The following is a 25219-nucleotide window of genomic DNA, read 5'->3' as shown; positions in this document are numbered from 1 at the left end:
ACAATAAATTCAAGGGAGAATGACCAATCACCCCAGATCAAAATTTTATAGGTCCAAATGCATCCTCACATGAAATGATGCCAAATTCACATGCTGTGGTTTATAGGGGGAGAGGGCTAGTAGTAAGGGGGCCTGGAATTCAAATCTTCGTACATCCAATTTCATAATGAGAGATGTGTGGTGTGAGATGATGGTGATAGGATGTTTGGAATGTATTTTATTTACAGGAGATCCAAGTCGAAAAGGAGCTCTTGGGTCAGTGATGATAATTGATAAAAACTAAAATGCGCGCTGATGGGATAGACAATCCCGTGACGAAAACGAAATAGACCCGAAATAGAAAACTGACTTTAATTTTTTATCTTGACACGTGTCTGACTAACATCATAATCATATCCAGTATAAACGAATAAGTTTACATCAGCGCCCCGCCCCACAATACATCTCAACCGTGTATTATGGGGCCTGATGTATCGATGTATTCTCAATGAAAGGCTGTAAAGACTGCAGGCTAAAGCCCAACTCGAATTATTGATGGAAGATAAGAAAAAAAAGAGAGAAGAGGTGGCAAAATAATAGTCAATGGGAGGCCAAACAAAGTCGGAAGAGTGAGCGGTAGAGATTTGAAGTGGGACGATGACATCCACTTGTACTTTAAATATATGCACTAATATCTACGAGTCACCGGATCGTCAATGCCTCGCCTGTCTCTGAAAGTCTGAACGGATGGAAGCCATCAAACAACCATTTCAGGTTCAGCCGGTGGATTTTGTACGATTGCTTCCTGCTGCAGCAAATGCTCATCCATCATCAATTCCAACACAACTTCTATAAATAAGGAAAACTGATACCCAACGACGGTAGAGAAGGCCAGGCCACCTATAATTTCTGTAAATCCGAAACCCTAACACGCAGAGAGAGAGAGAGAGAGCAGGATGGGGATGGAAAACACCCGAGTTGAGATTTCGGAGCCGTTGCTCCTGGAACCACAGAAGGTGACGGTAGGTGAATCGGAGGCTTCCAAGGAGATGCCAATACCGCCATGGAAAGATCAGATCACGATCAGAGGGCTGGTAGTAAGCATGTTCCTAGGGACTCTGTTCTGTATCATCACGCATAAACTCAACCTAACAGTTGGTATAATACCTTCCCTCAATGTCGCTGCTGGGTTGCTCGGTTTCTTCTTTGTCAAGTCCTGGACCGGTTTTCTCTCCAAATTAGGGTTCTCCATTGCTCCCTTTACTCGACAGGAGAATACTGTTATTCAGACTTGCGTCGTTGCTTGCTATGGCCTGGCGTTTAGCGGTAACATATTTCTCTTTTTTCTCCTTTATTGCTTAAGATGTTGGAGTCTCGAGGCTCTTGGGGTCTGTTTGGATCGAATTGGCCGTGTCATAATCCTCTATCCTGGTTTAAATACTTCCTATTACAGTAATACTATCTAACGAGTTCATTTATTTTACTTGTTATTGCATAATTTCACATTTCTTTTCCGTCTGATCTGTTTTCCCCCTTTTGTTTGCTTTCCTGCGCTTTGGACTTTGATAATCTTGTTGGTTTGAGCCTTTGGGGCATTATTGTGCCGAACGTTGTCTAATCTGGTTCAGATGTTGGCCATCTTGCTTATAGATTTTCTACCCTTCGTATATGTTGTATTTTTTTTGCAATTTTTTTTTTCCTTTTTGTTTGGTTGGGGAATTATGATTAGCAATATCCATTCTGTTATTCCTTTGAACAGGTTATCGGATGTCTATTAGTTCCATTCACTGGATCACTTGTGCTGATACGAAGTGGTATTTTTGTGACAGGGGGCTTTGGGTCATACATGCTTGCCATGGATGAGAGGACATACAAACTTATAGGTGTTGATTACCCGGGAAATCGGGCAGAAGATATTAAAAATCCAGCCTTGAGTTGGATGATCGGGTTCATGTTTGTTGTTAGTTTTCTTGGATTATTCAGTCTTGTTCCACTTCGTAAGGTACGTATATATACGCGTGTTAGCTTCCTTTCTCCTTGTTGTTTAATCATTATGTGCCTGTCTCTGTCCAAAGCTAGAACTCCTTTGACTCCCCTATAATCTTTGAATACGGTCCCTATCCTATTTCAGTTGGAAACTTGGAATCTTATCTGTAAATTACCTTTTCACCATAGTTTTCAAGGGGGCGCCTTGTCGCCTGTCTCTGTCCAAAGCTAGAACTCCTTGACTCCCCTATAATCTTTGAATACGGTCCCTATCCTATTTCAGTTGGAAACTTGGAATCTTATCTGTAAATTACCTTTTCACCATAGTTTTCAAGGGGGCGCCTTGTCGCCTAGGCGACTAGGCGATGGATTTTTTTTTTTTTTTTTTTTAAGTAATTCCATAACCAATTTTCTTTAATAACTATCCATAGTTTTCAAGGCACCAAGGCGAGGCTAGGTGACAGGGGGCGCCTTGTCGCCTAGGCGGCGTTCCTAGGCCATAGATTTTTTTAAGTGAAAAATACATATCCCAGGTAGTTCCTTAGGTTCCATAACCATCTTTCCTTAATAACTATCCATAGTTTTCATAAGAAAATTATAAATTTCATGTTTATGTCTAGAAAATCAACATATTTATGAGAAGAAAAAGAAGAAAGAAAAGAAAATTCAAAAAAATATGGGACTGAACTCCTATTTTTGTGTTGATTAGACTTCAAGACAAAATAATAAGAAATGTTTGTGTTGATTGAAAGAAATGTGTTGATTAGACTTCAAATTCTGAAGTCTTTGAGGGTTCAATATAGCAGTTAGCAATGTTTGAGTTGATTAAATCCTAACAAATAAGAAAGTAATAAAAAGAAATTAGTTTATAAACACGAAAAATGAACATTTTTGTTTAATAATGTCTATTTTATAATTATAATCTCAAAAAGTAACAATATAAAAGTATTTTATAAGACAATATACAAAACTGCTAGGCGACTGGGCGAGGCGAGCCTCCAAGAGCACCTCGTCACCTAGGTGTCGCCTTGACAACTACGTAACTATCCATAATTTTCCTAAGAAAATTATAAACTTCATGTTTAAGGGCCTGTTTGTTTCCTCTAACTCTTATCTCTTAAAAGGAATCTTTTAACTTTAAGAGGAAAATGGCTGTTTGTTTCCTCTTATCTCTTATCTCTTAAAGTGCAATCATACAACTTTTTGTTTTCCAATGATACCCCCAAAAAGACAAACAAAAGCATTCATATATGGGGTCAAAATTGATATTTGATCATTTTCAAAATTCAAAAATCAGAACAACATTCTCTGCATTCAGAGTTCAAAGGAAAGAAAAGTCCACCAATACCAATATACCTCTTAATGTAATTATTGCACTTTCAGATGTCTGACTTTAGAGCAAATGAACAGGCCCTAAGTCTAGAAAATCAACATATTTAAGAAATGTGTTGATTAGACAAAATTTTAAGTTCTTCCCTTATTGGTTCAGATTTTGAAGCCACTGAGGATTCAATACAACAGTTAGCAATGTTTGTGTTGATTAAACCCTAACAAATAAGAAAATAATAAAAAGAAATTAGTTTATAAACACAAAAATGAATATTTTTCTTTAATAATGTCTATTTTATAATTATAATCTCAAAAAAATAAAAATATATAAGTATTTTATTACACAGTATGCAAAACTGCTTGGTGACTGGGCGAGGTGAGCCTCTAAGGGCGCCTTGTCGCCTTGACAACTATGCTTTTCACTCAGAGGTGTCAGCGCCTCTGGCATGTTCTTTATTCTTCTTAATATAAAAGATTTTTATTAAAAATAAAGAAAAAATGAGATCCTCCCTTACTCTTCATCCTCCTAACCCCCCCTCCTCCTCTTAAGGAGGCTTGCGTTCAGGAGGCTTACGCCTCTTGCATTCTGAACTACGCTTCACGCCTCTAGGTAGTGGAACGCCTCGCATCACACCTCCACGTTTTAAAACATTGGATACTTGTTAGGGACAAACTTTCCTCTTATTGTTTTTATGTGGGTTATAACAGGTAATGGTCATGGATTATAAGCTTACATATCCTAGTGGGACAGCAACGGCCATGCTGATAAATAGTTTTCACACAACTAAAGGAGCTGAGCTTGCTGGGTAAGCAATTAATACATTCTTTTCATTTTATTGACTCAAATATTTTCACTATGGTATCCATAGATATAAGTATATGTTCTAAATTAACTAATCTTTCAAAGCTTTCAGAAATCTTGTGTTTTCCCCAGTGTTGCATGGGCATGGAGTCATGGATTGTGACATGTCTTGGAGTCTGACTTGGCAAGATGAAACAAAAACCGAGTTGTGGACACATCTATATAAAAGTATAAGCTATTTAAAGCGGTCCATATTTTTTCAAATTCTAACATTGTATCTTTACTATATAATGCCGATATTTACCTTGGCTTCACGTCCAAGCAATAAAAATTGGGGTCCATTTGGTTCACAGCTGGAATTGGAATCAGAATCAAAATCCCATGGAATCAGAATCGGAATGGTTTAGTCCCATAACTGTTTGGTTCAGACAGGAATTGGAATCAGAATTGGAATAAGCTGGAATGGGATTTCATTCCCAAGGGAGGGGGAGGGAATGTCCATCACCTCAAATGGGAGAATGCCATTCCAGCAGGAATGGGAATGGGATTCTGAGTCCGCCCAACCAAACAGTTGGAATCAGAAAGACCTATTCCGATTCCGATTCCAGACCCCCATTCCTGTCAACCAAATGGGCCCTTAGATCAGAATATTTTAGTAGTATTATATGATTTTTTTGATCGATAACTGCAAATTTCATTAATGTAAATGAGTAAAATTGTGATTACAATACAAGAAAATAGTCAATGAGAGATAAACCCGCTTATCTCTCCCCACATGAAGCTTTTTCTTACAACTGTGCTCAATAGCATCATACGAAGTTTATTCTTACAAAGGTAAGTTATGCAAATATTTTATTCTTTAAGTCTAATCAATGAATTAAGGTATTTAAAGAGGTGAGTAAAAAAAGTCTTTTAAAATCTGAAAGTCTTTTCATCATTTACTTGCACATCTAGAAGTTTATCTTTGTTACTTGATAACAGTATATAGAAAAATGACTTTTTTTTATCAATAATAGAAAAATGACTTTCATTGTGTATATAGTTGTTACTTTATGTAAAATTAGCAAATAAATGTAGGAAAATGTAACATAGTAACATAGAAGTGCCCATCAATAATCCATGGAGGTTTAAAATCAAACATTGGTTTTCTCTTCTGAATGGTTAACATCTATGATGTCCAGATATAGGTGCAGACATGTGCATGGATACAGGTAATGGGGATATGACCCTCCATTTCCTAAAATGCTGGATACAGGTACATGTATGGGTATCACATGCAATATGCTTATATCATGCATTCATATCTAGTTTTTGAAGCTAAATGCCATTTCTCAAGACTTATGTCTTGACAAATTCAATTAGAGATATGCAGATATTTTTGTAGTATACATTCTTTTTTTCAAATCATACTACTTTACATATTTTAAAAGTTTTAATTCTATATTACATGTAGAAGTATCCATATCTGATAAGTATCAGATACAATTCTGGCATGCTAGCCATGTACAGGTATCTGGGTATCATAAGGGTGACACATTTAGTTGGTTTATGCTGGGTAGAAATAGTTCTGGCATACTTGATACATTTGGCAAAGTTAATATTCAATAAGCACTCTTTATGAGAATAGATTCTAGTCATCTGCTCACTCTCACATTGTGAGCAAATAGCCATCCCTACAGTTCCTCATGATATTACTTTTATGTTAATGAATTGCAGGAAACAGGTACACTGCCTTGGGAAGTATCTAAGTATAAGCCTGTGTTGGGGTTGCTTTAAGTGGTTCTTTAGTGGTATTGGTGATTCATGTGGTTTTGATAATTTCCCCAGCCTTGGCCTGGAAGCATTCAAAAACACGTAAGACTCTTGGCTGTTGGTGTCTTTTTTTTTTTTTTTTCCTTATTGATATCTCTCATCTTGTAAAACTCTTTCTTTTGAAAATTTGATTGATTTGCATTCATGATAAATTCTCCTTTTAGCCTTCTTCCTTAACGATGTTTTAGTTATGTAATACATGTATGCATCTTGCCTTTCTTAGATAGAAATTTAAGTGTATGGATCCATATATTTCTATATTAAAGTAATAAATCAACTGTTTTTTGAGGTTTTGGTATTGGTATGGAGCAGATAACTGGTTTCGTATAACAGTTCCATACCTGTAGCTGGATTGGTGTATAGCTGTATCAGATATTTTCTTCTTTCATCTAATTGTATGGGTGGAGGAACTAGGTATGGATAAAATAAAAAGACTAATCCTCTGTTGACTATTGATCGAACCTGGAAAATATATTTGGAACTAATGGAGGCCCAAGGGGGTTACAAACCATTAACCAGGATAGGAACTGGTATGGATAAAATGGAAGCCTCCTATAGAACAAATGCTAGAAGTTAATTTGATGCCTCTAAAATAAAGTAGTAGACAGACAGCAATTAGGTGTTTAGTTCGGAATCATGTGGGCCATATCCTTGAATAGGGGTGCAACTTGTGTCAGGTTGAATTTGGAGTTTGTCAAATTTCCAATGGGCCCAAACCATAACCCAAGCCTCCTATAGAACAAATGCTAGAAGTTAATTTGATGCCTCTAAAATAAAGTAGTAGACAGACAGCAATTAGGTGTTTAGTTCGGAATCATGTGGGCCATATCCTTGAATAGGGGTGCAACTTGTGTCAGGTTGGATTTGGAATTTGTCAAATTTCCAATGGGCCCAAACCATAACCCAAGCCTGATGTAGTTGCAATTCTTCAACTTGGGCAACCCAACTTACAGCCCTAATTAAGGCCCAACCAACTGGTATCACAACAATAAACATAGCTGAAGGGCTGCAAAAGAGGCCCACTTGCTGACAGTGAGATGTGGAGCAAGGAAGCTGTGCATAGAGGGAGGCTCAAGGCTTATCATCGAAACCCTGGAACACTCTTGACATAATAGAGGACTGCCACAAGATTTTGAGGGAAGCTGGAATGCTGGATTTGAAGTAGTGTACTATCATGTTCACAGGGAGATGGATAAAGCAGTGGATTGGTCAGCAAGCCCGGGTTCATATCCTCTTAGGGGAACCTTCAATAATGTCAATGAGATTTGCAACAAGCCAACAAGTATGAACCTTTGTATGTTGTAGATGGTTCTCCAGGGTTGTGCACTTGTGCTACGCATTGCCTTCTGTAGCCTGCTCACTTTTCTAAAAAAAACTGTGGGTGCAGGGATTTCAGAATTAAAGAAAGTTACATGTCTGATGTATGAGTATGACCCAAATATGCATCAAGCCTGATTGCTCTTTAACTGGAGTCTAAAACTGCCTCTTGGCTTCCATGATCCAAATCATACCAAGCAGAAAAATTTCACCATCTAATCAAGAGCTCTAACATGTCTAGCCTAACTAAAATATGGTTCAAACTTATTTATTACAGGCATGAGAAATAAAACTTGGTCCATCAGGGAAGCAAATTTCTTCTGCTTTACTTGAGTTGTTTTTAAGAATGCAAATCTATGCAAAATTTATCCAATGAATAAATTACTATCAGGTTATGAAAATATTGAATACATACAATCAGCTTTGGAATTCCCATTTGACTGAAGCTGTTTGTATTTGCCTTCATGCAGGTTTTATTTTGACTTCAGCCCAACTTATGTTGGATGTGGTCTTATCTGTCCCCACATAGTCAACTGCTCAGTTCTTCTTGGGGCCATTATATCATGGGGTTTCCTTTGGCCCTTCATTGCTAAACATGCCGGAGACTGGTACCCAGCTGGACTTGGTAACAATGACTTCAAAGGACTCTATGGATATAAGGTATGATGAAATCATCAAATAGTTTAAGGATTGATTATGGAACCAGTTTTTACTGTTGGTTGTGAATTGGGATTATTTGTGCTTTATATACCTTTTACAAATAGTTCAATGTGAAGCTAGGGAAAAGAAATGGAATATGGTGAAATTATTTTTTTTAAAGCACGATTCCACATCTCAGTCCTACTATACAGTTTTTGTCTATACTGATCCATCACTTTTTAACAGATTGTTACATTGCTGAAGTTATATCTGTGTGTTGCTTAGAGTTTCTTGACTGTTACAACTTTAAATACAGTATATCTGATGGGAAGAATGAAGCCTTTTTCCCCTATAATATCAATTTTACAGAAAAGCAATGTTGTCTAGTTTCTCACTTGGATACTACAAGTACTCCAGCATCACCTGTAACTACTGTTTTAAGAAAAGCAAGATGAAAAGGTTTTTATTTTTCTCTAATAATTCGGATGGGGATGGCTTACAGTATTTCTTGATCCCGACAAATTTGCATCGTAAAAGTAGTTGAAGAATCTGGATATTTTTCTTATCCCTATTTCTTACCCCTTTTTTTGCTTTTTTTTTTGTGTAATCGACTTGTTTCAAGGGATTTACAATCACTTGCAGTCTAGAACTTGATCATATAATTCTTGAAGCATCTATTAGTGAATGTTACAACATTCTAGAGCTGTTTGGCTTTTTAAACTAGACTTTTCCTACCTTTGTTGTTAAGAATATACTTTTTCTGTCATTATCAATTGTGAGTTTAATCTTCTAGTCTAAGAATTTGAGATAATACTCAAGCTTCTATATCCTAGTATCTATTCCTTCAGCTCAATGTTAATAGGTGTTTTATTTGCTTGGACTATTGCCAGGTCTTCATTGCTATATCTCTTATCCTTGGAGATGGTTTATATAATTTAATCAAGATAATTGCAGTAACTGTAAAGGAAATGTGCCACAAGGGCCCCAAAAAAAACCTTCCTGTTATCAGTGAGTTTCAAGGTGATGCCTCTTTATTGTCTTTCTTCTTGCCTTCTTCCTTTGCTCTTCAGCTCTTTTTTTTGCCTATTTGTGCTTTCTAGAATTGATTTTGAGAAGTTTAATATGGAATGGAAGGATACTAGGTAGGAAACTCTTATTGGCCTTTGTATTGTGTCACTGAACTCTTATTGAACTTTAATGTTGCTTCATGGGGATTATGAAGGGCTAGATCTTCATTTGTGCACAATAAATAATGCCGTCTCCTTGTCTTGAAAAAGGCATTTTCTGTGACAAAGTTCTTGATTCTTAATTATGTTGTGGCATGCTTATCTGGCAACCTAGAAGGATTCTTACTCAAACTTAACATTTAAGGGTGCACCTTAATATTAGTCAATTAATCTTTTTATTTGATTAGATTAGTCAGGGCAGTGCAGAGTTTTCCTTTTAGTGGCTTGAGACAACTTATGGGATCAGACAGTGCAGTCACAATCGGTGAGTCTATGATTAAGAAAGGATGACGGCTGGTTAGCATGAAGCTTCTACATGGACACAACTTTTATGTGATTTGACCACATGAATCCAACAAAGAGTGGACAGTCTTGATACCATCTCTATTCATTGTTGGCAGAGAATGCCTTTACTATTTAGGCACGTTGAGTGATCATCCAGTAGAAAAAACCATAGCTAAGCAATTCAAACACCCCTCCATAATAGGCACCCAAAACAATCATCCCTGATAACATAACTCCAAACTCCAACCAAAACTCTTGGACATGATTTGGTGGAATTATGGCCAGAGCAGAGGAAACATATGGTTCTTTGATGAAAATCACTACTTTTTGTTATATGATTTTTTCCCAGTGTAAGTTGTTTAGGTGAATTGAAAATTTATGTATATTGAATTTTAGGAGCTTAAATATACCTACTTTCTAGTCTAAATTCTAAATCCAGAACTACCATCTGGAGACTTTCTTTTCATTGAAAGGTAAAGTATAAATGTGTTTTATTCAAAAAGAGTCTGTGAATACAGAAAACCAACATGCACTAGAGATACATCAGGATACATATTAAATTCAAAAAAAAAATATTGTTTGCTGTCTATACCATCTATACAAAAATGTGTGGTCGAGGAAATCTGCAACAGTCAGAGGGTCAGTTTCCTTGTTTTAAGCTCCGTTAGATCAAAAAACCAGTTACCAGGAGGAAAGAAATCGTCTCTTTGAGCTATATGTTTTGGTGATTTTTTATATGCTATCTAGCAATTGAAAAAAGTTTTGTGCTGATTTTTTTGTTATAGAAGAGGTTTGATTTCCAATATCTCTTTTTCTTTCCTTAAAATTTATCCCTAAATTCTTAAACTTGAAAAATCATGTTAGGTTATTTTACCTATCATCTACAGTTCATCTTGGTTAATAAACTGATAAATTATTTATGTTGTAGTTTCCTTGATTGCTTTTTCAGTTTTTTATTTATACTTTGTTAATTGAGCAATTCATACCCAGCTTCTTTTTGTGATTAATTGACCTATTCCTTGTATTAGTTTGCAGCTCCTTTGGAACCCATTACAATCCTAGGTTTTTGATAGGTCCATTAAAATCCTAGTTGACTAGCCTAAGTTTCAGGAAATAAGAATCTCCCTACAACATTTTCCCATTAGGAAATTCACAGGCTGGGAGTTATATGTCGGGCATGGTCTTCACATTTGCCTGTATCATCACCATCATCATCATCATCTAAGCCATGTCCCAACCATATGGGTCAGCTACATGAATCCTGTTTTGTCATTCCATTCTGTCTAGTGCAATATCCATTGCATTTGCCTGCATATACCTTTAAAATACAAAGGACCCCTAATAAAAATCATTTGAGTTGTAATTCTATGGTATAATACACATGTTCATCGTGTGTTACATACACTACATAATTTATTTTTCAGTGCATTGTAATTTCTAACTTTAAATGACATACATGTGTTACTTCCCCACATCACATTAAATCATTAACCCTTTTAGTGGATTGATTGTTGATATTAATTGATGTTACAGATGATGAGGGCTCCAAGTTGGTTTTGGAACAAAGGAAAAAAGATGAGATATTCTTGCAGGACAGGATACCATCCTGGCTTGCAGCTTCTGGATACATAGTTTTGGCAGCAATATCAACAGCAACAATTCCTGTCATCTTTCCACCGCTAAAATGGTATCTGGTTCTCAGCTCATATATTATCGCCCCTGCTCTTGCCTTCTGCAACTCGTATGGCACTGGTCTCACAGACTGGAGCCTGGCCTCAACGTATGGAAAGATTGGCCTTTTCTTCTTTGCTTCATTGGTGGGAACAAAGGGTGGGGTCATAGCTGGGTTAGCCGCCTGTGGTGTGATGATGTCCATTGTCTCGACTGCTGCTGATCTCATGCAAGACTTCAAGACCGGTTACCTCACTCTCTCATCAGCGAAGTCCATGTTTCTAAGCCAATTAATAGGGACAGCCATGGGGTGTGTCATTGCACCTCTCACGTTTTGGATGTTTTGGAGTGCTTTTGATATTGGATCCCCTGATGGTCCCTACAAAGCTCCATATGCAGTAATATTCAGGGAAATGGCTATTCTAGGAGTTGAAGGCTTCTCTGAACTGCCCAAGCATTGCCTAGCAATATGTTGTGGGTTCTTTGTGGCAGCTCTGGTTATAAACCTTTTGAGGGATGTCACTCCAAAGAAGGTCTCACAATTCATCCCTGTACCAATGGCAATGGCAATCCCATTCTATATTGGGGCCTACTTTGCAATAGACATGTTTGTTGGGACCGTGATTCTGTACATATGGGAAAGGATAAATAAAAAGGATGCAGATGACTTTGCAGGAGCGGTTGCTTCAGGTCTGATATGTGGTGATGGGATTTGGACAATACCATCAGCAATCTTCTCAATTTTCAGAATCGACCCACCTATCTGCATGTATTTTGGGCCTTCTTTGAGTAGCTAGCTGAACATTGCTTCTGTCAGTTGCACCCGAGCTGTTGCTATTCCGAAGCCGGACTAGCATTAATAATTTGTAACTTCTGTAAATAGTTATTTTTATATCATGATGGTGATAGCTTCTGCCTTCTGTATGCTTCATTTACTAGGGTTTCCATCAATGTCCATTCTTGCACTGTTGTACATGGTTATTTATTATTGGTATTCTGTATATGTATTCTCTCCGAGCATGAGTTGCGTTCAAGGTTTTAAATCTGCATACATCTGTGAAAACTTGAATTTATATCATCCTTGGTGGTTTCTTAGATGTCGGTAGTCTTCGTTCCTGGAGTGATAGTGAATGATTATTATGATTATGATGGTCAGACCACGAATATAATCTCTGTAAAATCCTTTTTTATGTTGATTTCTTAATGAGACAATGGGCGTTGTAGACTACGATTTTAATAGGGAAATTGTCTAAAACCATGTCTATTAAACTCATCAAAACTTTTCAAAACGTTACAAAACTTACCATGTCTATTTTAGATCCATTTTGTAATATCCCAACTTCAGACCAAATGAGTTCACATCACAGGAGTTCTCTCTCTCTCTCTCTCTCGCTTTGCTACTGGTGATCAGAGGTGCCTCGGCCTGGTACGGTGCGACTTGATGGTTAACGGGCTGTGCCAGGTCCGGCATTGAGGTCCATGTCATGTTGGGCCGGGGGTTTGAGGGTCCATAGGCCCATGGACCGGCACGACATGGCTTGTCAGGACCGTAACAGGCCACGCTCAGCTTTGGGAGGGGGGGCCCAACGGCTAATTTCAGCTTTTGGGGGGTTTACAGAAATACCCCCAACAGTTATAAATAGTCATATTAGGGGGGTATTTCTGTATTTTGTTTATGGGGAATTGAAAAATGACATAAATGCTTTCCAACAGCTATATAACAACTAGTTTAGGGGGACATTTTGGGTAAAGTTAGAAGTAACTTTATAATGACCAAAATACCCCTCCTAACAACTAAATAACAGAGTTTTTTGGGTATTTTAAACAATTGAATTATGTTCAATTCCTATAAATAGCCTTATCCTCCACCATTCTCATCATACCAATTCAACAATTCTCTTAACTCTCTCTCTCTCTCTCTCTCTCTTTCTCTCATACTGATACATTCTCAATTATTTGCAATATGAGAAATTTTGATTAGCTGATTGTCTGATTCTGCATTCTCCAATTCTCAAGTCTCAACTTTAACGAAGTTTCGACTTTCAACAACAAAAAGACTTGCTCAACCAGCTCAAGTATCTCAATTTGGGAGGTTTGGATGTTGAAAGGCTTCAACCGTTGAAATCAAATGGGATTTTGAACCGGCAATCCGGAAAAGTCGAATTAAATTAATTTTTATCTTTTTAGAATTAAAAAAATGGTTGGCCCTTCTTAAAACCGATTCCCCAACATGTTCACCATGGATGACATTCAATTGCATCACGATAGTATTAGCGTTAGCACTGATGCCGATGCGTTTGATGTCAATGGAAGTGGAACTTTCACCCCTGGTAGTAGTGATACTAGGGGAAAAATGAGGGCTTCTAAGCTGAGTAGCCCGGTTTGGAAAGTTTTCAAAGTAAAAGATATTGAGGGGAAGGGGAAAAGGGCCGTTTGCCAAAAATGTAGGAAAGACTTTAGTTATTGTAGCAATGGTGTTACGGGCCATTTGAATAGACATCTGCTCACACATGAGCGAGAGGAAAATGAAGGGAGAGAAACAACCCAAACACAGATTGGGAGGGGGACTAGTTTTGGTACTTTTAGATATTTACAAGAAAAAATGAGACAAGAACTTGCTAATTTAGAAAGTTGTATATTAGATGTAAAGCATATGTGGAATTCTACCTATGCTATGTTAGAAAGTTGTATATCTCATAAACAAATTCTTTCTGATTTTTATAATTTAAAAATGTCAATGATATGATATTTGAGGAAGATTGGGAAATGGCAATCTGTACAAAAGATTTTTTAAAACATTTTTATGATGCAACAAATGAATTATCTGGAATTTATTATCCAACTAATTGTAGTTTACCGTATCAATTAATGGTAATTAGTGATTGTTTTGCCAAATATAGAAATAATCCACAATTTCAATGTATTGTTGAAATTATGGAAAATAAATTTAAAAAATATTGGGAAAACATTTCTCCCCTTTATAGTTTAGCTACAATATTAGACCCTAGGATTAGGAAAGATGGTTTAGATATTTTACTTGAAACATATTATGAAAATATGAATATTGATGTAGGAAATAAAAAATAAGAAATTAATAATTTATTATTTAAAATGTACAGTTTGTATAAATCTGAAGTCGTAGAAAATATTCCTACAACTTGTTCATCATCATCATCTTCTTCTTCTCCTTTTGACTTTGAGCCTAGTAGTAGAAGGCAGAAATCTACTAGTTTTACAATAAGTTCATTTATTGAACTTAATTTTTATTTGCAATCAAAATTTTCTAATTTAGGTGAAGTATCAAATAATTTTGATATTTTAGCCTGGTGGAGTTAACACTTGAAAAATTATCCGGTTCTCGCCACCATGGCATGTGATCTACTAACCTCTCTGATGTCTATAGCTCCATTGGAGTTTTGTTTTAGTGCAAGTACTAGGGTGCTGGATGACAAAAGAAGCTGCATGAAGGAGGAGAGAATAGAGATATGCATCTACTTCAAGGATTGGCTAGATGCAGAAGATAGATTACAAGACAAGGGAGGGCATGATACAACACCGAATATTTCACCCGAAGCAGATGATGAAAGTCATGAATGATGATTCATGAATTTGACTACTTGTAGAATTTTTCATTTTTTCAAATTATTTTAAAATTTATTTGATATATTTTTTAAATTTTTTTAACAATGTAATTTTGTATTTTCAATTTAACCATATTGTATTTTTTATATTTTATTAATTCATTCTATTTTTATATTTCGTTCATCCAAGTATACAATGATTCAATCATTGTATTTGTAATTCATTAATTTATACCATTCAAATTTAAATGAAATAAAATTCCTATTTTTCTTTCAATTTGTTATTCCACAATTCTTATTTCAACTTGGTTAAGTATTTTTTTCATTTATGTATTAAATAACTTAGATTTCTCATTTCTTAATTTTTTAAATAGTTCCTAATTCCTAAAGTTTACAGAAAAGTTAACTATTTTAGCTTTATAATTTTACTTATAAAAGAAATCAAAATTTTTAAAAAATTAATAAATAAAAAAATAGTGCAACCCGGTTCGGCCTAAGCCCAAGGCCCGCTCTATAACTCAGCCTGGCACGGTCCAAGCCCAGGGCACGGCCTGCAGCCTGGCACGGCCCAGGCCACCGTGCCAGCACTGCACGGCACGAGCCCGCTTGCCTGTGCTGTGGGCCATGCCGGGCCGACCCCTAAAGTTTCCACCGGGGATGACGGCACAGTCCGTCGCGGCCCGCGGGCCAGCACGGCACGGTGTAGACTATTGAGGATTCCCTTGTTGATCGGGAAGCGCCGACCAGTTTCCGGGCAGATTAGAAAACCTTCTTCAAGGTGAAGCTCGAGTAGGGTGTGGTGGAACTTCTTCAAGAAGTCTTCGGAGTCGAGCATGGGTGAATCGACCTCATCGGGAAGTTGAGCGTAGCCCATGGATCGAGTGGCATTGACGAGAGCCTTCCATTCGCTCTTGGGGAATATGTTCCTGAGAAACTCTGCACTGAAATCAACTTCTTTCTCCACAAATTTCTCGATCTCAAGACGCAGAGGGAAACCGTTCGTGACGCCTTTGATGTTGCAAGAGAGCATGTTGTGTCAAAAGTCTCATTTCTCTCTCGGTCTGTCGACAACGGCCGGAGCTCGGGAGAGGAAAGCCCTACAGAAACAGACGGAAATCGCTGATAGAGGGAGAGGGGTTTCTATGACAAAGTACAGCCCGTCGTGGTCTTCCTGCTTCTCTCCCAAAAATCCTGATTCAAAATCGGATCAACAAACTTCATGATTCTGCTTCTATTTTTTACTTCCCATTTGTGTACTTCTTTTTATCTTTGAAGAGTTGAGTTGCAGCGTGTCAGTTTCGACACCAAATTGCTCTAAGGAATTCCTGCCTGATGCAATTCGTGTTTCCTCCAAACCTCATGATTTTGCTTTCGTTCTAGGTTCTAACTCTTCCCCGTCTCAACAAATCCTCGTTCTTTTCAATCACCGCCACGGTCTTCTCCAAAACAATCGAGTAATGGAGTCTCGTCCACTGCATATGTGACCACACCGGATCACAATACCAAGACTACTAACTATCCAACAACTCCTACTATGCATCAAAAGCATTCTCACAAGACAATCCAAGACCATTTGCAGAAGGAAGAAGTACCCAATTACTTAGCAACCACTCAGGAGGAGGTTCTATCAGAAACGAATCCTGATAACAATTTCTGCACTGAGGTCCAATACATAGAAGCTAAGGAGAGCTTTGCTTCCACAAATGTTAGTGACCGTGTCAGCTGTGTGGAAAAATCCGGTGAAAGTGCCAAAGCTAACAAGAACACTCTGGGACATTGAGAGTAAGAACACTTTAGGACATTGAGAGCAACAAAGGCTCTCAGTGAGCGGGATATTATATATGAAATAGGATTAGGCGTTTAAGCGCTTTTCAGTTAAAAAATATTTAACAAGATGACTCTCAGGAGTAGTTTGATTATAAAACTTGCATTTAGATTGACGTGAACAACTTGAGTCAATAAACTTTAACGGTATTTTAACGGATGGTGAATTTTAAAAAATAAAATCTCATTGATACAATAAGTTTTAAAAGTTTTAAAAAATTATTATAATGAGTATAAAAGAATTGATAAAAAGTGATGATGGATTTTATACAATTTCCTTTAAAATTAAATGGCTACTCCTGCATCATTCTAATCATAAAGCAATGGTATAACACCAGGGTTAGGGAGCCCATTACCGAATACCGACACCAGAGAGTGAAAGGAAATGCTAAACAGCCACGTACTCTCGTTAGCAATCACTCCTTTGTTAACGTGTCATATGCTTCCCATGCAACATGCCAGCATCGTCATCAGTATCACCTCCCGTTCGTAAGTATAAACATCGGAAGTCCCATCGCCGCCTCACTTCGTCTCTCTCTCTCTCTCCATCTGTATCTATCTATTTATCTATCCATCCAATAACGCAACCATGTATCTGTATCTGATACACAAGTTCATGAACATAGTGGCTCCTCCTACCACCCTTATCACACTTATCCTCTTCTTACCACCCTTTCTGGTTTTCAAGTGTTTCTTTTACATTTTTAGAGCGATTTTCAGTGAAAACGTGGCGGGCAAGGTTGTACTCATAACCGGCGCTTCCTCAGGCATCGGCGAGGTTTTGTTCTGTGTATTCCAATTAGTGTGTTGAATAATTGAATTGAAAGATATTAATATCTCATCTCATTAAACTTGATTTTTATTTTAAATTTCTGACGTTGTTATGTGCATGGGATTGCCACAGCAACTTGCATACCAGTATGCAAAGAGGGGAGCTCGCTTATTACTGGTTGCTAGGAGGAAAAACTGTCTTCAAGAGGTTGCGGAGAAAGCTCGTGGGTTTGGCTCTCCCGATGTTGTTGTGGTCCAAGCGGATGTTTCCAAGGTCGACGATTGTAAGCGATTCGTTGATGAAGCAATCAGTCATTTCGGCAGAAGTATGTACAGTATAAACCATGCATGAACACAGGAATTTCTCTCTGCTCTCTATTTTCTTCCCGGTCCCGGAGGTGAAATGCAAATGCCAAAAGGTTTGCCTTTTGCCATGCATATTGCCTCCTCTTATGTATTAATAAATAATTAAATAATGCTTTCGCTTGACATGTACAGTGGATCATTTGGTGAGTAACGCTGGTATCGCATCGGTATGTATGTTTGAAGATTCCAGTGATATTACCAAATTTGCACCTATTATGGTAATCCGTCTATCCACCTATTTCTTAATTTTGCTTTCTTGTTATTTTTGGTCCTCTCATCTCATTCCTTCCTTATTTGTAATTCTGTTTCCAAGCCCACCTGAAATTAAACCGGGTCCAGTGAAAAGTCCAATGATCAGAGTCCATAATCGAACCAGACCAGCTCTTCAGACTTCAGTTACGAACCTAGTAGCTAGCCTTAGGATAGAGCTAAGAGCTGCAAATGGTATCCCATCGAGGGTGATCCGATCGTTTAGTGGATTGGTTATGGATCCACCCTATATTTGGTTTTAAAAATATAGGCATGTGTATTTGTATCCCACTATAATAAAGTTGATTTAAAATGTTGTGTTAGTGGTTCAAGCTTCAAATGTGTAATTTTTAATTAATTTTGTTCACAAAATGTTTGAATTTGAATTAGATTTGATGAATTGATGTCGTGGTGGGGCCACGGCAAATACATGGAAATTGGAAGCTTATGATTCACGGTTTTAGCCCGGGCTAAAACCAGTGAAGTGGGATATTATTATTATAGGCTTAAGCACTAAATTAAAGCAGAGAGGATTGGCATTCAAGATATGGAAATTCATCCCTTTGGACCCGTAGATTATTAATGCAGAAACAGAAACTCTTTGAGGATTGGCTTGGGTTGATGTCTTTTTTTGTGTGTGTGTGTGTTTGCAATCAACTTGAAAGGACACAAACTTTTGGGGATCAGTATATACCGCGTATTTCGCAGTTCCTCACCTGAGGAAGAGCAAAGGCAAGATCATAGTAAATGCTTCTTCTGCTGGATGGTTGCCCTTGCCTAGAATGAGTGTTTATAATGTAAGTTGTCTTCTTTTCTTTCTTGGTCAGTTGGTTGGGGGGGGGGGGGGGGGGTTACAAGTTACAACTGACAATTAAGTTAATAACATGCAAGCAACTTATTGCAGGCAAGCAAAGCGGCAGTGATAAACTTCTATGAGACACTGAGAGTAGAATTGGGGCGAGATATCGGAATAACGATCGTGACACCAGGGTTTACAGAGTCGGAAATGATGCAGGGAAAGTTCCTAACGAAGGAAGGGGAAATGCAGGTGGATCAAGAGATGAGAGATGTTGAGGTTGGCACATTCCCGGTGGAGAAGGCGGAGGGGTGTGCCAAGGCAATCGTGAAGAGCGCGTGCAGGGGAGACCGCTACTTGACCCAACCGTTGTGGTTCAGGGTGATGTTCGTGTGGAAAGTAGTATGTCCCCATGTGCTGGAATGGTTCTATCGCTTGCTCTACGTCACCCCCCCTGGAACTTCTCAGAGGGACGCACCTTCCAAGAAAATCCTCCATCACACAGCTGCCAACAACTTGCTCTACCCGTCTTCCATACAATCGCTTGAAACCAGGGCCGATTGATTGATTAAATTCCCAAGTTTCGAGCTAGGCTGCTGATGATGTTCGAGTTACTCATGGCTCTTCATTTGGACACTACTTATAATATTAATTAACTAGTCAGATGTTATATAAACATTACATTGCTAAGCAAGCAAACTCTATTAGGGGTACAAGATCTTTAATTAGAAGACAGATATGTACCCTTACCCTATTTGTGGGTACTAATAGCGGGTGCAATGCAAGTACCCTAATGAGCTATTAAGGTCTAATAGCACAACTTTTCTTCTTTCTTTTGTCAACAAAATACTTTTCTTAATTCAATATCATTATGCCTTAAAAAATATTTGCTTTTAAACTTAAATTTTTTAACATACATGTATCACATTTATAGATACATAGTTGTGTGGGCTATGATTCCCTTGGGTCTCCCTGTTCCACCCTGAGTTGGATTAGGATGATCAAGGCTTCAGCCTTAATCCAACCCAAAGTTAAAAGTAGGATTTATATTTTATACTTTTCAGCCCTAATTTTAATCCATTCGAGCGGGGGTGAAGTTGCAGCCCTACAAACTTCGCAGAGGTGGTGGATGAATAAAAGACTGGGATTGGGAGAGTTTATTGTCAGACTCAATGTTTTCGAAATTAAATGATAGTTTTGGCCGTTTTTTTTTTTTTTTTTTAAATATTTTTACTTTTTGTCAGAATGGGTTCAGACCATTCGACTTGAAAACCGGTCCCCAAAACGATCCCTATCGAATCCGGTTTTAAAATCCTTTCAGACTTGTTGGTTCGAATTCGATATCCCCCTTTATAACAAATAACATTGAATGCAGTGCACCGATCAGCCATTTCTAGTAACAGTCACAAGACTCACAACCATATCATCCCAAATTCCCAGTGGCTTTCTTTTTGGTAAACCATCTCACTGGTTATTATTGTTAGCATTTATTTGGAGCTAATAGACTCCAGACACTTGTCGGTCATTTTGTATCCGTGTAGGTATTGACCCCATGTTTGGAAACCATGTGGATTTCGATGGTGATGGACTGAGGTATATAATCATTAAGAATTTAAATATAAATATGTACAATATAAATATATACAAAATAAAATAAAATATAAGGCTTTGCACTTTATATATTTGTATATGTACTCCAAACTGAGTTTAAGGGAGTTCAGATATGCACCCCACACAGTGTCCTATCCCCGTCATGTATTAGAAACAACTCCCAATGACGATATCATCAAAACTGGTATTAGCATCTGTGGGACGTTGTGGGGCAGAAGCGTTTAGTTGTTTTCTTTGTTGCCCGTTTCAAAAATAGATTATTTTTCAGAAACATGGTTTTGATTGATTCTGTATATGTTTTTTTTGTTTTCAAAAATAAAACAAAAAAATATGTTTTAAGATCAGGTTTTAAAAATATGTTTTTATCTGATGTTTTTCAAAACAAAAACAATTTATTTTTCACTTTCAACACAAGAAAAGAATTCCAGAAGATATTTTAACAGTGGGGCAGAGAGGAATTTTTCAACCTCTGATATAGTAATATCATCCCACATCCAGTTAGGAGTGGGGTTCAAAGTATTAATAGGATATGCTCGATATGGAGCGTATCGTATCATATCTTTTTTGAAAAAGATACGGTCCAAAAAATTTTTTAAAAAACTAAAATTAAAAAAAAAAAAACGAAAAGAAAAAAAGAGTTTCGATACTTTGAATCTTAGTACTTGGGGCTGATGAATAGGCGCTGTCAAGTACTCTGTCAACCAGTTTACAAGCTTTAATCAGCATGCGAAATGCGAACCACTTTAAATGTCCACCCACCAACTGTTTGGATTAGAAGCCACCTGCAACTCACAGTTAGCACATATATACAGGCAGGGGCAGTTGGGGTAATGACCTATGTGCCTTTATTTGCATCAACCTCGGTTGGTGACTTTATTAATATCTTTCTTTAATGTATATTTAGTTATTTAGCTCATATCCATCCACTATACTTTTTTAATTAAGTCGATCAAAAGGATTTCCCATCACATACCAAATGTTACTTATTATGATTGGGGTCCAGCAGGGGTATGAAACTATGAATATGATTGATTGATTAGCAATCCTCCATGTATATTAATTTGATCGATGACAGGTAACATCTAGCTTTCCATGAAGTAACAAACAAACATAGAGACAATATTAGATAAATTTTAATGAAGTTAATAAGACGCACTGACGCAGGGCAGCTGGGAAACTATAATAGCACCCCAACACGAATTAGTTGGAGCCTGGAGGTGGGGTTTCAATATTTCAGTATCAGATTCAGTTCTACCGGCATTCTAATTCTAATTAATCACCTATCTATCTCTATAAAGTCAAACAAACCTACCCATTTCATTGAAGAGTCTTCAATTTCCAGGTCGGATCCAATGTTAGCTGCATTTGTTTTTGCTCTTTTAATGCACTATATTTGCTAAGGTGGCCGAGATGCTGCCCTCACGGGAATGCCCCATTATATCATGCTCACGGTCACGGAGCCCTTAAATGTTAAATCATAAACCAACCCCTGTTTAGTGAACATTGCTAAAGTGTGGTCTCGGGTTTACGCACTGGAATATCTGAGCAGTATTCCGTCACAAATGGCGACGATACTAGAGCTAGTAACGGGCGATTCGCTCAGTAGCTAGCTAGTTCAGTAATCAGTACTCAGTAGTCAGTAGGTTGGGTTGGGTGGGTGGGTGCATAGCATCAAGCAAAGCATGGCACCCATCCATTCTTACTCTTCCACGATCCCTCCTCCTTCCCTCTTCTGTTGATAATTTATTACATTTCTATTTGGAAGCTGGCCTGGATCCTCTTGCATTTGCATTTCCGACCAATCACAGCCCCATCTCCCCCTCAGCTATTGAATCGTGATCAATTGCGAAACAGATTAAGGAGATTCAGGGCGGGGGAGATGGAGAGCTATGAGGTGGACTACTGTTGCTTTTCCGTTGTGGTTTATGTCTTTAATTTTGTTATTGTTTTGTGTTATAGCAGAGCCATGAACCTGATACACAAGCTCATGCACTTGTTTCTTCCTCCCCTTATTCTTCTCACTTCGTCTTTCACCTTATCTCTTGTAATCCTGTTCAACTTCATCTATTCTTTCTTGAGACCAGCCCTACCCATAGAGAACATGACAGGAAAAGTTGCTCTCATCACTGGAGCTTCTTCGGGGATTGGAGAGGTTCTTGAATCTTGACCGCCATCCATACTTGTTCTGTCTTCTTTTCTTTATCGTGTTTTTTCCATCTTAAATTTGATTCTTTTAATTAGTTGAGTAATGTTAAAAAGTTTTGATCGATCATACAGCACATTGCTTATGAGTATGCCAAGAAAGGAGCTTCTCTGGTCCTTGTGGCGAGAAGGGAGAACAGCCTCCGAGAAGTAGCTAGGAAGGCTGTTCAGCTGGGCTCTCCTGATGTTCTGGCTGTTCCTGCAGATGTCTCCAAGGTCCATGAATGCAAGAAATTTGTCGAAGAAGCCGTGAACCACTTCGGTCGATGTAAGTGACAGACAGAAATATATACATGGGGGAGTGGGGGGGATGATTCATGATACCTGTTTCAACTTTCAACTCAACTATACTTATAGGAGATTTACTATGTATAATGCTATTGAAGAGTCTGATAATGAATTGCAGTGGATCATCTGGTGTGCAATGCCGGGATCATCAGCTTTTGTGCATTCGAAGACATAACCGGTATTGGGAATTTCACACCTCTGATGGTAATAATTAATTATTTATGTCTATTCACAATAACCCTCCTCTCTCTTTCTCAATCTCTGTCTCCGTGTGTGTGTGGGCGTTGGTGCAAAACTGAGTGGGAAAGTTTGTGTGTGCCAATCGTATTCTATAGGATATCAACTTTTGGGGATCAATTTATACCACTTCGTTTGCAATTCCTCACCTCAAAAAGACTAAAGGCAAGATCATCGCCAATGCTTCATCTTCGGGCTGGTTGATCTCACCAACGTTGAGTTTATATGGTGTAAGAAAATCTTACGAAGACCATTTCTATTCCTCAATTGTATTGGGTTCAGTCTTTTAGTTTATTTTTTTCTCCTTCAGCTCAGTTGTATTTTAATTTATTTAATCTTCTCCTTTTTTTTTCCATTGTTTCGAACTGAATATCGTTTCTTGCATGTATTTTTTGCTGGTTCACAGGCAAGTAAGGCGGCAGTAATAAACTTTTACGAAAGATTGAGAAAGGAATTGGAACCTGATGTGAAAGTAACTATTGCTGCTCTTGGGTTCATAGAATCGGAGATGAGCCAAGGCAAACACCTAGACAATGAAGGTGTAGTCAAAGTAAACCAAGAAATGAGAGATGTACGTAAGATCATCCCCTTCATGATTTAATTGAGTTTTTTTTTTCTATTAATTAATTATACTCAAGGTCTTAATTAAGACATACATTACATAGATATTGATATTATACAACAAAGAAAGAAAAAACAAAAATTAAAAGAATGGTTGTTGGTGTTGGGGGTGGGGCAGGTATCAATAGGCATACTCCCAATTCTGAGTGTAGGGAAGTGCGCAGAATCCATAGTGAACAAGGCATGCCGAGGAGAGAGGTACGTGATAGAGCCACCGTGGTTCAAAGTATTGATACTCATCCAATTCCTGTGCCCAACGTTGTTGGAATGGGCGGTTCACTTCCTTTATGTAACCAAGTCGGGTACGCCTGTCACAAATGCACGAAACAAGAAAATTTTGGACGCAATCGGTGGCAAGAAGTTCCTGTATCCTTCTTCAATCCTATCATCTCAAATAAAAAAAGATTAAATTTTCAAGCTAAGGGGGTCCTACTGACTTCTCTCTTCCTCATATCTCTATATATAGATGTTGCCTACTTGCCTCCATCATTCTATATATCTGGGTCCAAGAGCAAGAGGGTCCTCTCATCTCCTTCATATTATCCATTTTCCATATATATGTTTTGGTTGCATTTCTGTTTTGATTCTATTCTATCATATATAAATGTATAATGTTGGTATAAGAGAAAAGGGTTCGAGGTAATTTTGAACAAGTGTCAACTTAAATTACAAGATATACAATTCATTAGCGATTTGATTAGCTTTTGCCCTTTTGAAACAACAGTACAACAGTGTATGTGCAGTGGGTGCTATATATATATATATATATATATATCTAAGAACATCTAATGTACATTTGGTTGGTTTACAGTCAGAATTCAGAATTGGAATGGTTTGTTCCCCTTTATCAAAATCTACGAACATCTAAGGGTACTTCTGGTTTATAATCGGAATTAGAATCAGAATAAACTATTCCCCTCACCTGTTTGGTTCATACTGAAAATCCAAACCATAATTGGATGGAATGGACTTCCATTCACAGGGAAGGGGGAGGGATCGACGAGGGAAGGACCAACCCCTCAAATTGGGGATTATCATTCCATCAGAAATGGTAATAGGATCCTAATTCCGCCCAACCAAACAGTTCAGACCCGTGTTGACTGACGTACGTTAAGGCTCAGTTATGTATGGTGCATATAATAATACACATTACAAGGTTTTGCACAAATAGGATTTCTTACTCGCTTTTCCTAAACATCATGCAATTAAGACGCTTCGTTCATCCATGTCTCCTTCTCGTATTGTTCATTTTAGTTAAAGTTCGGATCTCCTGCCCACAAGAATTCTGTCTGCGTCTATCCACATAGTATTACAGTCACACATGGAGAACATCTCATCCTTCCAGATAATATTATCCACGGGGAGATGTAAATGTGGATAGAATTCTTGTGGGCAGGCAGAGTCTTTTAGTCACTAGCCAGGTTACAGGTGAAATGGTACCACTCTAACGAGTAGAGGATCTCCACCGATTTGGAGTCAACATTTTTAAGATCTACTCAAGCAAAAATCTCTTTCTTACTCTAAAGTAAGAAAAAAAAACCATCGTTTTCCGGCCTCTTGGGTTACAACTTCAACCAACTGATCAATTAATTGTCACAGACAGAACATTTAAGGATAAGGTCTTTTC

At 37.8% G+C, this 25219-nt stretch overlaps 3 protein-coding genes across 3 annotated transcripts; all 3 read left to right on the top strand.

Moving 5' to 3' along the window:
- Positions 1-606: 606 nt before the first annotated feature.
- Positions 607-12066, top strand: LOC104591772 (putative metal-nicotianamine transporter YSL6). Its single transcript, XM_010250783.3, has 7 exons — positions 607-1305; positions 1809-1981; positions 4003-4100; positions 5813-5950; positions 7696-7885; positions 8755-8884; positions 10909-12066. The coding sequence occupies exons 1-7, from the start codon at positions 936-938 to the stop codon at positions 11841-11843; spliced, it is 2034 nt and encodes a 677-aa protein (XP_010249085.1). The 5' UTR covers positions 607-935; the 3' UTR covers positions 11844-12066.
- A 4909-nt stretch (positions 12067-16975) lies between these two features.
- On the top strand, positions 16976-19314 carry LOC104592001 (11-beta-hydroxysteroid dehydrogenase A-like). Its single transcript, XM_010251147.3, has 5 exons — positions 16976-17229; positions 17356-17548; positions 17721-17806; positions 18503-18634; positions 18742-19314. Exons 1-5 carry the CDS (start codon positions 17041-17043, stop codon positions 19195-19197), a joined length of 1056 nt encoding a protein of 351 aa, XP_010249449.1. The 5' UTR covers positions 16976-17040; the 3' UTR covers positions 19198-19314.
- Positions 19315-21585: 2271 nt separating this feature from the next.
- Positions 21586-24293, top strand: LOC104591773 (11-beta-hydroxysteroid dehydrogenase A-like). Its single transcript, XM_010250785.3, has 6 exons — positions 21586-22396; positions 22522-22714; positions 22853-22938; positions 23070-23201; positions 23378-23542; positions 23711-24293. Exons 1-6 carry the CDS (start codon positions 22124-22126, stop codon positions 23999-24001), a joined length of 1140 nt encoding a protein of 379 aa, XP_010249087.1. The 5' UTR covers positions 21586-22123; the 3' UTR covers positions 24002-24293.
- Positions 24294-25219: the final 926 nt, after the last annotated feature.

Source organism: Nelumbo nucifera, chromosome 4 (assembly GCF_055504915.1).
Source record: "Nelumbo nucifera cultivar China Antique chromosome 4, China Antique-T2T, whole genome shotgun sequence".
NCBI lineage: Eukaryota > Viridiplantae > Streptophyta > Magnoliopsida > Proteales > Nelumbonaceae > Nelumbo > Nelumbo nucifera.
Note: the sequence above shows the minus strand (reverse complement) of the source record. Positions and strands in the feature narration are given on the sequence as shown.